General features: G+C 40.0%; 1 protein-coding gene and 1 long non-coding RNA gene across 12 annotated transcripts in view; one reads left to right on the forward strand and one right to left on the reverse strand.

Annotated features, from left to right (window-relative positions):
- Positions 1-2,240: 2,240 nt before the first annotated feature.
- On the reverse strand, positions 2,241-5,817 carry LOC135302917 (uncharacterized). The gene is made up of 2 exons (XR_010364470.1): positions 5,635-5,817; positions 2,241-2,921 (listed from the first exon to the last, which is right to left on the reverse strand). It is a non-coding gene; the product is annotated as an uncharacterized LOC135302917 (long non-coding RNA).
- A 76-nt stretch (positions 5,818-5,893) lies between these two features.
- The window catches only part of RALGAPA1 (Ral GTPase activating protein catalytic subunit alpha 1), a 129,979-nt gene continuing 120,934 nt past the window's right edge, over positions 5,894-14,938 (forward strand). For 5 of the 11 annotated variants that reach the window (XM_064423934.1, XM_064423936.1, XM_064423937.1 and 2 more), the window contains exon 1: positions 5,895-6,263. In XM_064423934.1, the coding sequence (XP_064280004.1) occupies positions 6,158-6,263 (106 nt within the window). In that variant the 5' untranslated portion in view covers positions 5,895-6,157. Of the gene's footprint in view, positions 6,264-14,938 lie in introns of all 11 variants that reach the window. The other 6 variants (XM_064423942.1, XM_064423944.1, XM_064423945.1 and 3 more) reach the window with 4 other exon arrangements.

The following is a 14,938-nucleotide window of genomic DNA, read 5'->3' on the forward strand; positions in this document are numbered from 1 at the left end:
CTTATAAACCCTTAACATATAAAGTGGCAACACCTATCTTAACCAGCTCTCTAGAGGCAAATGCTAGAAGGAGTAGAGAAAGAAGAAATTCTTTCTGGCCTGTTAGAGGACTTGCAAAGATTTTTGTTTAGTGGGTATAAATTCATCTATGAATCCAGCCAAGTACCAGAGGACCAGTCTCTGGACTGACCATTTCATCATTATAAGTGAATGGAAGTGTTTTGTGCCTATAAAGGTGTGATTTTTTTTTTTCTGGATTGTGACTTATGCCTTTCATTAGAGTAAAATTACTATTAAGGAGGTGATTGTCATCATCCTCATCTGCTCGGCTCTGCATTTAATGGGGAGGTGGGGATTAACAGCTGGAGTTTTGTTTTTCTGTTATTTTCCAACAATTAGAAAGGGACCATTAACAGGGACAGTTGGCAACGATGTAAAAATTCAAAACTGGAAATTCTGATGAAAACTGGTATTGAAAAAATTTGGATGCAGTAACAATTATTTTAAGTAAGATGCTGGCTAGTAAATATGTTAGTATCTCCTTTCCCAATTTGGGACACCTTTAGAAAAAGGTAGGAAGGAAAGCTGTAATTTTACACCTAATTTATTGAATGGAGGTAGTGAGTATGTATCACTTTAGATTCTGAAAAGCAGTTACTAACTTTCTGATAAACCTGATTGCTAGCTTTTGTTGCAGTGAGTAGTTGCATAGTAACTGAGTATTTCTGACAAGAAGAAGACTGTAAAGGGAGAAACCAGAAATATATATATAATGTGAGTCATTAGAATACAGGTATAGATGAAACCTTGAAGGAGAAGCAGGGATGAAAGAGCTCTTGCCATGTGTGCAAAATAATGCACTATATCTTAATGAGCTGGAAATAACTTCTCATTAGGAGTCTCTCCCATTTCAAAGATGTAGCATGTCTTGGACTGGTCATCACAGGTCTGGCTGTTAGGGGTGAGGTCCTCCAGAGGTGACAGAAGAGCAATCTATTAGCCAGAAAGAAGTGGTTGCCCTGGGGTGTTTGGACTCTAGCAAACCAAACTATTTCACTTTCTATCACCAAAAAATGATACACACTTTATTAAATTTAATTCTTCACCCTCAGTTTGAAAGTGCAATATTAGGAGGTAGACCACAAGAATTCTGAAAAGACTATTTTGCATGCAGGTCAAGATCAGCAGCTATTGAAAGTACCAGTCATGAAGTGCCAGTTATGAGCTATGTTTGAAGGGTATTGGATTATGTTCATTCTTCAGATCATGTTTTTTCTAGGCAAAATACTCTGATATATGCTGCAAAAGGTGTAAAGTTATAGTAATCAAAATAAACACAAAGAGATACGACCTAGTTCTAAAATATCCATTTTCCTCCTGCAGGTAACATAACAGGAGAGATTGGGGCAAAATATTTCTTTTGTTAGAAAGGGAATAATCTGTACAAAATTCTCTCTCCCCTAGAGGCTGGCAGACATGCAGAGTTTCTTCTGTGCATTTGTCAATATTGCAAAACTATTTCAGAAGTTGGGAAAACATCTCAGTGGTTGAGTGTTGGAGTACTTTTGGTTAAAAGTTGTTGCAACTTCCACTCTATCAGAGTATTCACATTTCAAAAGCTCTTTCCTATCAGATATGGGTGCTAGTGCTTACATTAGAACTCAAACATTGTGAGTTGGAGGTGACTTTGCATAGCAAAAGTCTAAATTCTCTGGCACTGCTGGCCAGGAATTAGTAATGATTACACCAGTTTTAAATAATTTCCACGTGTATGAAAGTTTCTGGTCATGACAGGCCCTTTACACCTTCTGTTCTTTAAGCACAGCTGACACAGTCCTAACATGCTAAGAAGCAAAACTTAGGTAATGGTTGTCTGTTGGTTTTGGTGATTTATTTGGTTGGTTTGAGGTTTGTTGTTTTTGTTTTTGGTTTTTTTTTCCAATTGCACTCTCCCTGCTACTTTTGAAGCCATTGCCTGATTTGATCTTATATTACATGAGAGCATGAGTATTAAAGATGCCAAGTTTCTGCATGTCTTGTGAAACAGCATTTGGAACAAAAGCTAGTAATGTCCCAGAGAGGGATGTGTGTTCACTTAGCTTTAGTCCAAGGGACAGTGTCTTGGTTTGAAAAGACAGGTGTCTGCTAACGAAGGCAGGAGCCTCTCTTGAAATGGAAAATGTAAATCCCCTCCCTCTGAATTATTTTAATTTTGAAATTAAGGGACTGTCAGGCAAAGATATGGGAAGAGGAATAACAGTTCTTTACTAGGAAAATTAAAACAAAAATGCAGTAATACAAAAAACCACTGACAGAGTCAGAATACAACCGGACACCGTGTTAGTCAGGGTGTTGGTAGCAGTCCCGTTAAATGGTGGCTGCAGTCCTCCTGTAGCGAAGGTGTGGTCCTGTAGAAGGCTGGAGTTTTCCTCTGGAGGTCCAGTGCTGGTGTAGATGGGCCTGGTCTTCCTCTGGGAATCCAATGGAAAAATGCTCTCCTGGTGTTCCAAATCTCAGATTATATTCAGGTAGGAATGCTTGGCTTCTCCCCTGGGCAGAGCATCTCACAATGGGATGATGTCATTTTATCAGTCATGCCGAGAGACTCAATGGACCACTGACAGAAGGAACCTCCCTGGGCGGAGCTTGGGATAAACTACAAATGTAGTTAAGACTTAACTGCAGTCCAGCCTCTTGTCCATCCAGAACACGCAGGGGAGGACTAAACGAAGGAAGGCTTATGGTTGTGAAGGGAGGTGACTCATGGCCTTCAGTGGCTAGAAAACAAATTTGGAGGAAATCTAGCTTCATGACTTCTGTAGTTCTTGGAAAAATTTCTTCAAACTTGTGATCTTCAGTGCTTGGAAAGACTGCAGTGTTCTGGCTTTGTATAACACAGAGGTGTTAATGCTGATACACTGCTAATGACACAAAAGCAGAGTATAAGCTCATGAAAAGCACCTTCCCTTAAACACAAAAGTATATACATTCCAGATTTCATCTGTGAGACACAGAGTTGGCAAATGCAATGGGAAATCATGGGAATCATCATCTTCATAGGAAGAGGATTTTGTTGAAGGGACAGCTAGCTGTTCCATTATTATTATACTAGAAATATATTAGAGGATCCTGATATTTGACTGCTTAGGTGAAAGTAGCAAACATCTCTAGTATCAATATGTTACACTAGAGTATTAAATTGTACAGAACTGTGGTTTTGACTATTCAAACTTAAATATCTAGTTTTGGGGCTTTTTTCATAAAGTAAATAGTTGCCGATTAAATAAAAATTTGTTACTCCTGCTGTGAACCTCTGCATATATGGCTTTGCTGCACAAGCAAAGCCATGTATGCAGAGGTTCACAGCACAGTTTAAAGTGCTTCTTTCTCAAAAGCAAGACAACCGTCATTGGAAGGACACTGTGAAGCTAAATATGAAAAGATCAGAAGCTGTGACACTTTAAAAAAATTCTTTTAAATTTCTTCTTTTCTTGAAAGACCATGTGGGCAAATAGGTCTTCAGTGCATACACCTCAAAGGGGTCAGATTTAAAATCCCACACAAAAGACGGGAAATACTTAGTGCAAATCTGAATAATTTTAACTCACTTTCAATCACGTACGCTTATGTGGTGTAAATATTAGTAAGGCAAGAATTCCAGAAACTTAGATATCTGTAGCTGTATCAAAGAATTCAAAACATAATCTATCCATGTTGAACTGTTGAATTAGGCCACAGTTGAAGGGTTTGTGCTCTCTAGGATATATTAAAAAATACCTGTATGTTTTCTGAAGTATTTGGCAACAGCTGAAATCTTAGGAAATCTTAAATCCTAGATAAACTGGGAGAAGTTTTTTTATGGTATGAATGTGATCCAATAGCCCCCCACTACTTTAAGTGTCCTATGGGGCCCTGTAGAGATGACAGAACCACAGAATCTGCTGAGTTGGAAGGGACCTTCCAGGATCATCGAATCCAACTCCTGGCCCTGCTCAGGACCATCCCCAAGAGGCACACCATGTGCCTGGGAGAACTATCCAAATGCTTTCTGAACTCTGTCAGGCTTGATGACAGCTAATAGAAGGAGGGAATAAAGTTCTGCAGCACTTCATTGTCTACAGTGCTCCTCTAAAAGTTCAGTTAAACTTAGTTATGTCAGTCCCCTTGTATCTGGACAGAAACACTTTAAAAGTTTTCTCTTTAAAGTGGAAATGCCGAGAATTGGGCACAGTAATAGCAGCCTGGAATGCAGCAGAACCTAACCTCTGCCTAACTAATCCTGCTCTTTTCTAACCTTGTCCTTCATGCTTATTCAAAGAACCAAAGTCACATGCTTCAAAGTCAAGCCTTTGCACGATCATGGCTTTTCCTGTGCACAGAACATGCCCTTCCTGCCCGCTGTGCCTGCACAAGGAGGTTATCTATAGAAGCCATTATTATCTTGGTTAACACCACTCCCTCCTGTCATTTAACATTTTAGTGATGTCTTGCTCTATTATTTTTAATCTCATCTTGAGTTAAAGATCTAAAAATTAACAGAAAAGCAAGCAAATTATCCAAAGAAATCTCAAAGTTTTTTAATATGCAGAATTGTGTTTAGAATTAATGAAATTTAGAAGTCAAAGTACATAAATCAATGTATCATTGTCAGATCTTAGAGAGCTAAAATGCACTGTGTTATAGTAAGCTAAATAATTGTAATACTAGCTATCACCTAACATACTGATCTTCAGATCTCATTTCCAGAGATGGTAGAATATTTGGAATGCTTTGGGGCAGCCCACATAAGCAGGCAGACAACACTGATGCCCTGCTGACTGTGTTCCCACTGCTCTTGTGCTTCTAACATTAACTGTTATCCGTCATTATTTTAAACACTTGGGTTATGTTATTTCTGTGACACGTCTGTAAATGTTGACAGTTCTTGGAATTTTAAAACAAGTCTCAAATAATGAAATATTTCCAATATTAAAAACTCCAGCTGTTCCAATCAGACTCTTAGCTCACAGAAGTGATCCTCAATCCAAAACAGAGTACCAGTGACTGTTTAAAAATGTCCAAGCATAGAGACACTGGAAAGAGTCTTAAATGATACTACAGCAGATGTCTTTTGGAAAGTCCAAGGATTCTCTATCTCATGAATGCAAACAAACTTTTAGGAGAAACTTGGGACTTTTTCAATGCTAGTAATTCAATCCTCAGCGAGAGTTGATATGGCACCTCATCCACTTTCCTGGCTATTGCTGGCCTTGCTGTGAGGTTGTGCATGGGACTGAGCCAAACATGTTCTCTTGAGCTCATTTGCTTTGCTGTGGGAGCAGAAGGGACGTGACCATCCTAACAGAGGACAGAAGAAATGAGGATACCCCAGACCTTCGTGCCTGAAGGTTGGGTCTCGATGCCAGCACCGCAGCTGAAGGCGTAGGCAGTGAAATCGGGGAGAAGCAACTTGGGCAGGAGCTCGGCGTGAGGATTGCAGCACTTTGAGGATCAGTGTGGAAAGAGGAACTATGAGACACATCGTTGCTTGTTGCACAACTGATGCTTGAGTAAAACGTTTGGAGTCGCTGCCGTGATGAATACTGTCCCCACCTGGATTCTATTTCCTTGTTGCTCACAGGAGTGCCCCCTTACCCTGCAGTGTCTGTGTACAGCCAGAGTAGCTGTGCAATGGGATAACTTCACATCTCACGGACAAACAGCAGAAGGACAGTGTCCTGCCCCAGTCAGTGCTGCGGGGCTGCGCAGGGAGCCGCAGCATTCCCGCTCCCGTGCCGCTCCCCATCCTCGCCCCGGGCTCGGGAGCGCGCGGCGCGGCCCCGCCCGGCGCGCCTCGGAGGTGCGCGGGGCAGCGCCGCCGTGACGTCGCGACGCGGTTGCCATGGGGACGCCTGGGGTCGTACCTGACGGCTGTCGTGAAGCAGCGGGAGGAAAGCGAGGGAGGAAGAGGGGGAGCGCAGGCCCAGCCCGGCCCCGGCCCGCGGGGAGTTGGCCCCGCGCCGCGCCCCTCCGCCCGCGCCGCATCGCCGTCCCAGGCGGGAGGAGGCCGAGGTGGCGGCGGCGCTGCCGCCTCTGGCTATGTAGGGGCCCCAGCGCGGGCAGATCCGGAGGCCGCTGTCCGCCTCTGGAGCTCGGCGCCGGGGCCGGGCCCGGCGGGATGTTTTCCAAGAAGCCGCACGGGGACGTGCGGAAATCCACGCAGAAGGTGCTGGACACCCGCAAGGACCCGCTGACCCGACTCAAGCACCTCCGCGTCCTTATCGGTGAGCGGCCGGGAGGGGGCAGGGAGCGGGTCAGCGGGGCCGCGGGTCCCGGCGTGGGAGAGACCGGGAATTTGGAGGGAGCGGCCGGGCGGGGGGCGGGCGCGGGGCTCAGCCCGGCGCCGAGCAGCGGTGTGCCGCGGCCGCGGGACCCCGCGGGAGCGCCGCCTTCGTGCTGAGACACGGGCGGTGCGTCTGAAGGTGGCATTGCTTTGGGAACTCTGCAAGGAGGCGAAAAAGTGGTGTTCTTCCCATGTGAATTATTCTCTAGAATACACAAAGTGCTCAGTTGCTGCGCATGAATAAAAGTGGCTGGGGAGCGCAAATGGTGTCTGTAACTCCTGAATCAATTTCCCTTACGTTCTTACAGTAACAGTTTATATTTGTGTACATTTTCAAGGTAAGAGCTACAGTAGTAAGTGCTCACTAGCGTAGATGTGAAGGAGCTTCTGTACAGCCAGGTTTAAAACACTTTTGGTTTGCTGGTTGGTAAAGGAGGACACACAAGCCCTGAAGGGCTGCTGCAGTTCCATGTGAACTGCCATTTAACCTGACCAGTGAATTAGAAATTGTGATTATACGGCATAATTGCCTAATGAAAAAAAACAGGGGGAAACAAAAACAAATCTGGTTAACCATTCCAAGCTGTGAGTTGCATGTGTTTGTAAAAATCTGTAAGTCATTGTCATCAAGCTGCCCTTGAAAAAAGAAGCTTGCTCTGGAGTATCTTTTGGGTGCTTCAGCCCTGTGAATGCGTGTGTTGCTTCTGACAGTTTATCAACACGTGAACGGGGCTGGGTCAAGGGCAGCTGCATTCCGTGTTTAGCCAGAGTGCTGAATGGATTATTTTGGGTTCTGCCCACTGTCTGCTGGTATTTATGTATCTTGTCCTCCAAAGCTGGATTCTTTCTTTTCAAAAGAAAACGGCTATTGCTGCCTTGTTTTGTATTGGTGTTTAAAGGAACAGGTGTTCCCATATTGCACCATCTGCTGCTTCATGAGTTATTTTCTGCAACATAGTAATTATCTAGACTTGAAATGGAGAATAGTTGTGTAGATATCTAAGCGACTTCAGAAGTCAGATGCAGCCCCTTGCCTCACTCAGAGCGTACCATTCTTCCTAGCTAGCTGTACTGGGCCAGCTGTGGCTTGCTCTGTGTTGGTTTTTAGCTCAGTTGAAACATAAGAGGAAAAAACATTCTAAAGAAACTAAGTACCTCCCTGAATTCAGATTTCCTAGCTAAAGTATGTTGAGTATTTCTAGTTTTGCTTTTGTCTGCAAAACATTCTGAATTATTTTGATCTGATCTAAATTTTCCATTTATGTTACTTGCAATTTACTTACAACATTTTTTTCTTCAGCTTTCTTAATAATTGGATGACTTCTGTAAGTTGCAAGCCATAAGCTATGTCAAGCAGACATTCTTATCTAATCTAAGGTTCCTGTTTGCTGGCTGTAGGACAGACTAAATTGGCTGGGGATGTTTTCATGTCCATCCTCCCCCCCATTGTGTGTATCTCAGCTGTTGAAGCACAGCTCCCACATATCCTTTCTCCAAGTTTGGGAGAACACAGTGTGTGAGTGACTGTGTAATTAGGGAAAGGTGTAACAATACTCTTCAGCTTGTCTGTTTTGGATACATCCACAAGATTTTATTAGGTGCAGATATTCTTAGGTGCATGAGATACAAAAACAAGGCCTTTTTCTAGAACAGAAGAGTAAGGCATTTCCATACATATTCCCACTGTAGATCACAAGAAGTATACAGCAGATTATTTAAAGTCTGTCTGTCTTCTGGTGTGATCACCTCCTTGCCTTAATCCTTTCTCTGCTGCCTTAAGTGCTTCCAAAACATAAATTGTATGCCTTTACTTCTGCAATTGTTTCTTTGACTAATCTTCAGAACCAGATTTAAAAAAAATTAAGGTGCCCATGTAAGACAGACTGCTTCCTGTGGTGGCTTCTCTTAAAGGCACCATCCCACAGCTTGAGCAGTGAAGTGCTGCACATCATTTTGTCCTCAATGACCATTTCCCCAGAATAATAATTGCCATATTTCCCATCTGTGCAGGGGAGCAGTGTTAGCTATTGCCAACAGACTCTCTGAGGGGATAGGGCAGGAAATCCCAGGTCAGCTGTGTTCAGCATCTTCCTGAAGGAAAAATGATTTATTTTGTTTATTGCACTTAGCCTCTGTACACTGGAGACTGAAAGACTATCCAGAAGATAATTTTCTGCAGTTTCACACCCAGGAAAAGAGAGAGAATTTTCTCTTGTTCTTTAATTTAGAATACTTTCAGTAGGTCTTCAAAGCATATTGGACCAGAGTTTTCTTTTTTTTTTTTTTTCTGTACATTTTAGTCTTTGGTCAACAACAATAAACAGATATGGCCTTGATTTCATGGTTAAGACTTGAGGAGAGGAAAGGGAGTTAATTTTCCTGCTATTTTACTGAGGCATCCAAAGCAGCAGTTTTCCAGTAAGCCAAAATAATAGAATAGTCATGAATTGAGGTGGCTGCTTGTGCTTGTGTGTGTAGATTGCTGGCTGTCTACTAGTCAAAGAGAAATCTCAAAAATTTAATTACGGTACAAGACTGAGATTGGATTCTCCAAGGTAATAGTGTAAGTCAGGCACCATGTAGTCTTAAATATTTAAGCTAGTATAATGCCACTTTTAGTAAGGATCAGAAGATACTGAATAATATAAAGCACGTGATGTGAAGCTAAATGGATCAATAGCACAAAGGCCTATGACTTTTATTTTTAACAAATGTGTTAAGTGTACATTAGATGGAATTTTAAAAATTTTTAAAATGTCTTTTACAGAATAGGTTAGAGTGCGGTGATTTGTATTCTTTTAGGAAAATATCCTGTCATTGGTGACAACTCAGGTTAAAATTAGTAAAAATGCAAATGAGTTTGCATGAGGATATATAGAAAATTGTGTGTCTTTTGTGAAGCAGTGACATACCATTATATCAAATACCATTGCAGCTTTAGGAGTCTCATTGCTGTAGTCAGTATATAGAAGATTTAGATGTGGGATTGACTCAGATGAGAGTGAAACTTTAATGTGAAAAGACACTGAAAGCTTTGAAATTCCTTTGTGTAGGGACAGAGGGTGAAAAATACCTAAACATATATGAGAAAGGCTAGGAAATAACATCTATTAAGGCTTACCAAATTTGAAGTTACAATAAATTAATTTTGTCTTGGGAAGCTCTTGAATGCTAAGCTAGTGATCAATTATAGGAATGCTGTGGGGAAATGCATTTCTTGTGGTTTTGTTTTTTTCTGTTTTGGTTTTTTTTTTTTGGGGGGGTTTTTTTGGGTTTTTTTCTGAAACTCTTTAGTAGATAACTGCTCTTTGCTCTTCAGTCCAGTGTCATTCTCTGGGTCTCTGATCTGCTTCAGTTTGGCTCCATTCAGCCTGTTTTTTTGTAATTTGGGACCTGGAGAAAATTCTGTGCAATTCAGGTGACTAAATCAGAATTGATTAAATTGTTTTTTAAATACAATATATGACACATTTATGCATGTTACAGGCATAAGGTTTTTTTAGTAGAAGCTAAAGCCTTTAGGAGACCTCTAAGTAGTAAGAAATATTATTCTTGCTAAGAAAAATTGTAAAGATTGTAAAGCTTGGGATTTAGCAGTGTGTGAGCAAAGATAGTCTGCCTTTCATTGTTATATTGCTGCAGTATATTTTTTGAAACAAATGTAACTATCTGGTTTCATAGATTTTATTCTTTTGAGATGTCTTCCTTTCTTCTCATAGGGAAGTGTTTACCCCACCTTGCTCCATTTGGTTTTTTTCTTCTCAGTTCTGGGAAGTGCCTAAGAGTCTCATACCAGTTCCCTGGTGCTGATTTGGTCAATGTCTGAGTTTTTAGCAAACTGCTCTGCTGTCTTGTCTTCCTGTGTGCTGGAAATGCTGTGACAGCTGTGTTTACTGTGTGTGACTGCAGTAGCTGGAGCATCCGAACCCTGACCGGGAATGTCGAAGGGGATTCCCTTGGGTCTGTGTGGCAGCAGCGGGGCCTTGCTGGAAGGAAGGCTGCAGTGCTGCAGGTGTGATCACTGGGGCTTCTCGAGCTGATGGAAGGGAGGCACATTGTGTACCTTACAGAGTTAGCTATTGCCTGTACAATGATTTCCAGAAAAAAAAAAAAAAAAAAAAATATATATATATATAAGCAATCCCCAGTCAATTAGCAGCTAATTGCAATTTTTAGGGTCATTAAAGTGGAAATAATATTGCATTATTCTTATATATATGCTCTGTTTCATCAGATTTCAACATAAAACTAAAATGCTGTGATTTTTATAGAAGTTTGTGCTAGTAATCTTTCAGACATCAGAGCTGGGTTTATATGTCCTTTTGCTTAAACAGAGCTTTGAGCATTCTACAAATAATTAAGACAGCTAGGTATGTTAACCTTCATAAGGTTATACTTTAACAATATTGACTTTTCATTTTGATATTCAGTATGTTGGTGTTTGATTAACCCTGTTGAATTTGAAGATTCAGTCTGAATTTGGAAATGTATGTATTTTTTTTAAAGCTAAAATCTCTAAATATTTGATGATTTTTGTAACATCCTACTGCGTGCAAATTAATCAAATAAATCTATGTGTATAAAATTTTCTTATAGGGCTGAATTCTTAAGATACTTGCTTTCTTCTTGGATTGTTTTTTTTTTTTCCTCTCTCCTTTTTCACTTTTTGTGTTGTAGAGTAGAAGATACAGGCTTGCAATCTGTTAATCCAAAGTAAAGAAAAAGGAAATACATTGTGTCTCGTGAATTATTTTATTTGCATCTGATATCTCAAACTATACTTCTTTTATCTCTGGAACCATGGAGAGAATACTTGCAAAATGCGAGAAAACAGAGTAACTAAAGTGTAGGGAGTTTGTTATTATTTGTTTTGTTTTCTTGGTGATTGGTTAGTGCTGGACATCTCATGTAAATAGTCTTTGAAAGGGAGAAGTCAAATTACATTGGACAGACTGAAATGGACTGCATTGGACATTCATTCTGATATATTGTTTAATATTAAACAATACACTTAAACAAAGATTGCATTTATTTAAAGGGATTTTAATTTAAGAAATCTATTTCACTGGCAGTTAGCCCTAATGCTTCAGCTGGATGGCATTCATTGGTGTTGCACATCATCAATTTCAGTCATAAATGAAAAATGTTTTATCATTGTTAAAGTGACAGCAAATGGGGAGCTACAACAAAAGTAGCTACGTGGAGTTCCGGTGGATGTGCAAGGTTTTGGGGATTTTTTTGCAGGAGTCGTAGATTTTTTTTGTCTTTCTTTCGTAGTTGGTCTAACTGCAGAGAACATGTCACTGCTCAGGGATCTGGATGTGGATTGCATGAAGTGTAAGGACTCGGGCTTCGTGTTCTGTCACTCTTGAATTAACCCTGAACATGTTTTGGTCAGGAGCAGAGGGGGAAGATTTGCTCTGCTTTAGTATTTTGGCTAATGTTACACTCGACTTGCAGAGTTCAGCAGTGGCAAGGGCTGCTGAACTGCAGGGCTGAGGGCTGGAGCCAGATCAAAGCTCCAGGGCAGACAAAAGGGAGGCTCTGACCACTTGGTTGCAAAGGAAAGGTCTGTGTGGGTTTAGCTTTGACAGTTCGGATGGAAATATGTGCGTTACTGTGGAAGTGTTTGAAGTTGCTTAAATAAAAGCTTAAGTTCTGGAACATGTGTGAATTGTTGTGGATTCCTTAAGTTTACTAGTGTAACTCTGAGTCTGCAAGTTAGAGAATTTGCTTGGGAAGCTGGCAGCTGCTTCTGCTCATTCCTGTAGGGCACTGGTGTTGTACCAGTCTGTATGCAGATGATGTTCATTGGTTTTGTTAACCTACTTATTAATTTGTGGGGTTTTTTTTTCATTTGTATCTAAAAGATTGTGATCAGGAGTTCAGGCTTGTCTGATGCAAAATAGAAGCCCATTAGAAGATTTCTTTAAGTTACATTCCTTTTTCAGTACCAAAACCTTCAAGAATATTTTTTTTGACAAAATTACTTTTTTTTTAAAAATGCTTTTGCTAAATAGCTGTTGGTTAGATCTGAAACAGTAAGGGCTAATATGAAGCCTTTGTGTAATAGATTTGCATTTGTGGTGTGTTATCAGGGCTCTTTCACTTTGGCAGTCTGTTAACTATGCCAGAGCCACCAGTTAGTTCCCGAGATTTTCCACTTAACCTTTCTCAGTTACATTCTTTTCTGTTCGAGATAGTCCTTATGTAACCAAATCTCTCTACTGTTTTGTTCTAAAGAAACCCTTAAATATTTCACCATGGAGAATTAAGAATTAATAGGTTTGATTATCCATTGAGAACATGGAAAGCTTTGCTTTGTGGTGGCACCAGTTTGTTACAGGGGTTGATACTGACTGTGTCAGTCCACAGCAGGACTCTGCTTTACAGAAATAGATCCAGAATCCTGGCTGTCTTCCAGGTTATTGTTTGCTGCAGTTGTCAGTTAGGGTTTTGGTAAGGGCAAGGGAAAGTGACTTAAAAGCCAGCAAGTCTTGGAATTAGACAGGATAATGTTTTCATTATAATCAGTGCTCTCACAATTTCACTTATAAACATAGTATTACATTCTAAAACTCTTAAAAATAGAACATAAAATTAGCCACAACTTAATCTGTAATGATACAGACTATTTTATTTAATTTCTGCAATGCAGTGTGAACTGATGAAAGTTCTTTTCAGAAGAGTTTAAATATATGTCTAAAATCTGTTTTGGCAGGGTTTGTTTTAATGAGAAAATGACATGTAAGCACAAAGCGACACAATACTGTGTGAAATTAAAATATTGTAAAGCAAGTAAGCTAGTACTTCTCTGCAAAGGACAGAACTTTAAAGGTAAACAGTTAAAATATCAAACTTAAAACAAACCCTGTCTAAACAAAACAAAACAAAAAATAAGCACCCTTGAACACAGGGTTAGTATGGAGATCAGATTTGTACCAGTTTTTAAATTACAGAAAATTGTTAAGGAAAAAACAGCAAAGATCCGTGTTTCTTGCTGTTGTAAAGCATGAAGAAAACTTCATTTTCTTGACAAACAGCTTTCATGAAATGCTAAAAATCTGGATTTTAGTGTACTGAAACTACGCTTTGTACAGTAGAAACTTCAGTTTTTACCTCCCTTTGGAATCCCATTTTTCCCTTTCACGTTCTGAGGAGCTTTTCTAACTGCTTCATATGGTGCCAGATCTATTTCTGCATTCTTCCCTCCTCCCAGTCTGGACATAAGTGAGAACACAAGGAGTACATTAGTTTGTGTTAGTTACATGATCTGTGGTAGGAGAATATAAAGTGCTTTTGTTTAAAATTAAAAATTAGGAATGCACTGGAAATTGTAGAGGAAAGCCTGTTTCTGTTTAATCCCATTTCACATTAAAAAAAGGCTATTATTAATTTAAAAAAGGCTATGTCTCTCTTCTTAAAAAGACAAAATACTTAAGTAGCCAAAGCAGAGGAGCAACTTCCTGCAAATTCTCAGTTCAGGGCTGTCTGAAAAGGATATGCTTCTTGTAGAGGAAATGACTTTTACATCTATGCAGCATGCATGATACTTTGAGAGAGCATAGAGAAGAGGCAGTGAGATGGTGTTGGAGAAAATGGTTGTGACGTGAAAATCGAGGAGCTGCTTTTTTTAGCTTATAACAAGGATAGAGGTAAACTGAATATTTTAGAGACATTAGGTAAAAACCCAAATCCTTACTTAAGGAAGGAAGCTGTAACAGCAGCATATAACTGGAAGTTTTAATGGTACAGTAATCTTTCCATGCATTGCACACGATCCATCCATGGTGTGGATTGTGTTCAGTACAGACATAGCTGTGAAATGGAATGATGTGTACAGGTGGCCACATCAAGCCCTCTTAAGTTCTACATAATTATCTCCATGCTGTATCTGCTATTTTTTGCCCTTCTCCTTCTTGCCATAATTCATGTCAGGGTATTAATATGAATTTCAAACTTCTCAACAAATGCAAGGTTCCAAATTTCCGCACCAGCAGCTTACTGAATCACTATAGGTGTCCTTTGATGATGAGCAGATGTTCCCTTTTGCTGTAGGTGGCAAGCCTGCCAGATGAACAACTGTTTTCCCTCCCTTAGGAGGAAAGCTGGTTTTCAGCATTAACAAGCAAGGGTTTTTAAAAAGCATTATTTTCACTTAATAAAAGAATAAAATTCCCATTAAATAAAATGTTATGTTTTCTTCCATCTGAAGCAATAGTATTTATTACAGAATAGAGTTGGTGTTAACTGGTTTCAATTTTAGAAACTTGGTTTTGATTTTGCTATCAAGTGTGATCTTAGAAAGGAATCAGAGTGAAATGCATTTGCTATAGAAATTGCAAAGTCAAGGAATTTTTTTACTCTCCTCCTACTCTTGCAAGCTATAACAATATTTTGAAGGTATGCTTTTAATGTTAATTGGGTGTTAGTGGTAATAATACTTTTTGAGGTGTTTGACACATTTTTCTTAAATAAATACAAAACAAACTAACAAAACGTTTTAGAAAGGACAAACTCCTGAAATTCCACTTCACCTTCCACTGAAAGGCAGAATGTCTTACCACAGTACCACTTGTGCATATGCAATAATGTGGTAAAATGACAGTCACTGTT

The sequence above is a fragment of the Passer domesticus genome, chromosome 6 (genome assembly GCF_036417665.1).
Source record: "Passer domesticus isolate bPasDom1 chromosome 6, bPasDom1.hap1, whole genome shotgun sequence".
Taxonomy (NCBI): domain Eukaryota; kingdom Metazoa; phylum Chordata; class Aves; order Passeriformes; family Passeridae; genus Passer; species Passer domesticus.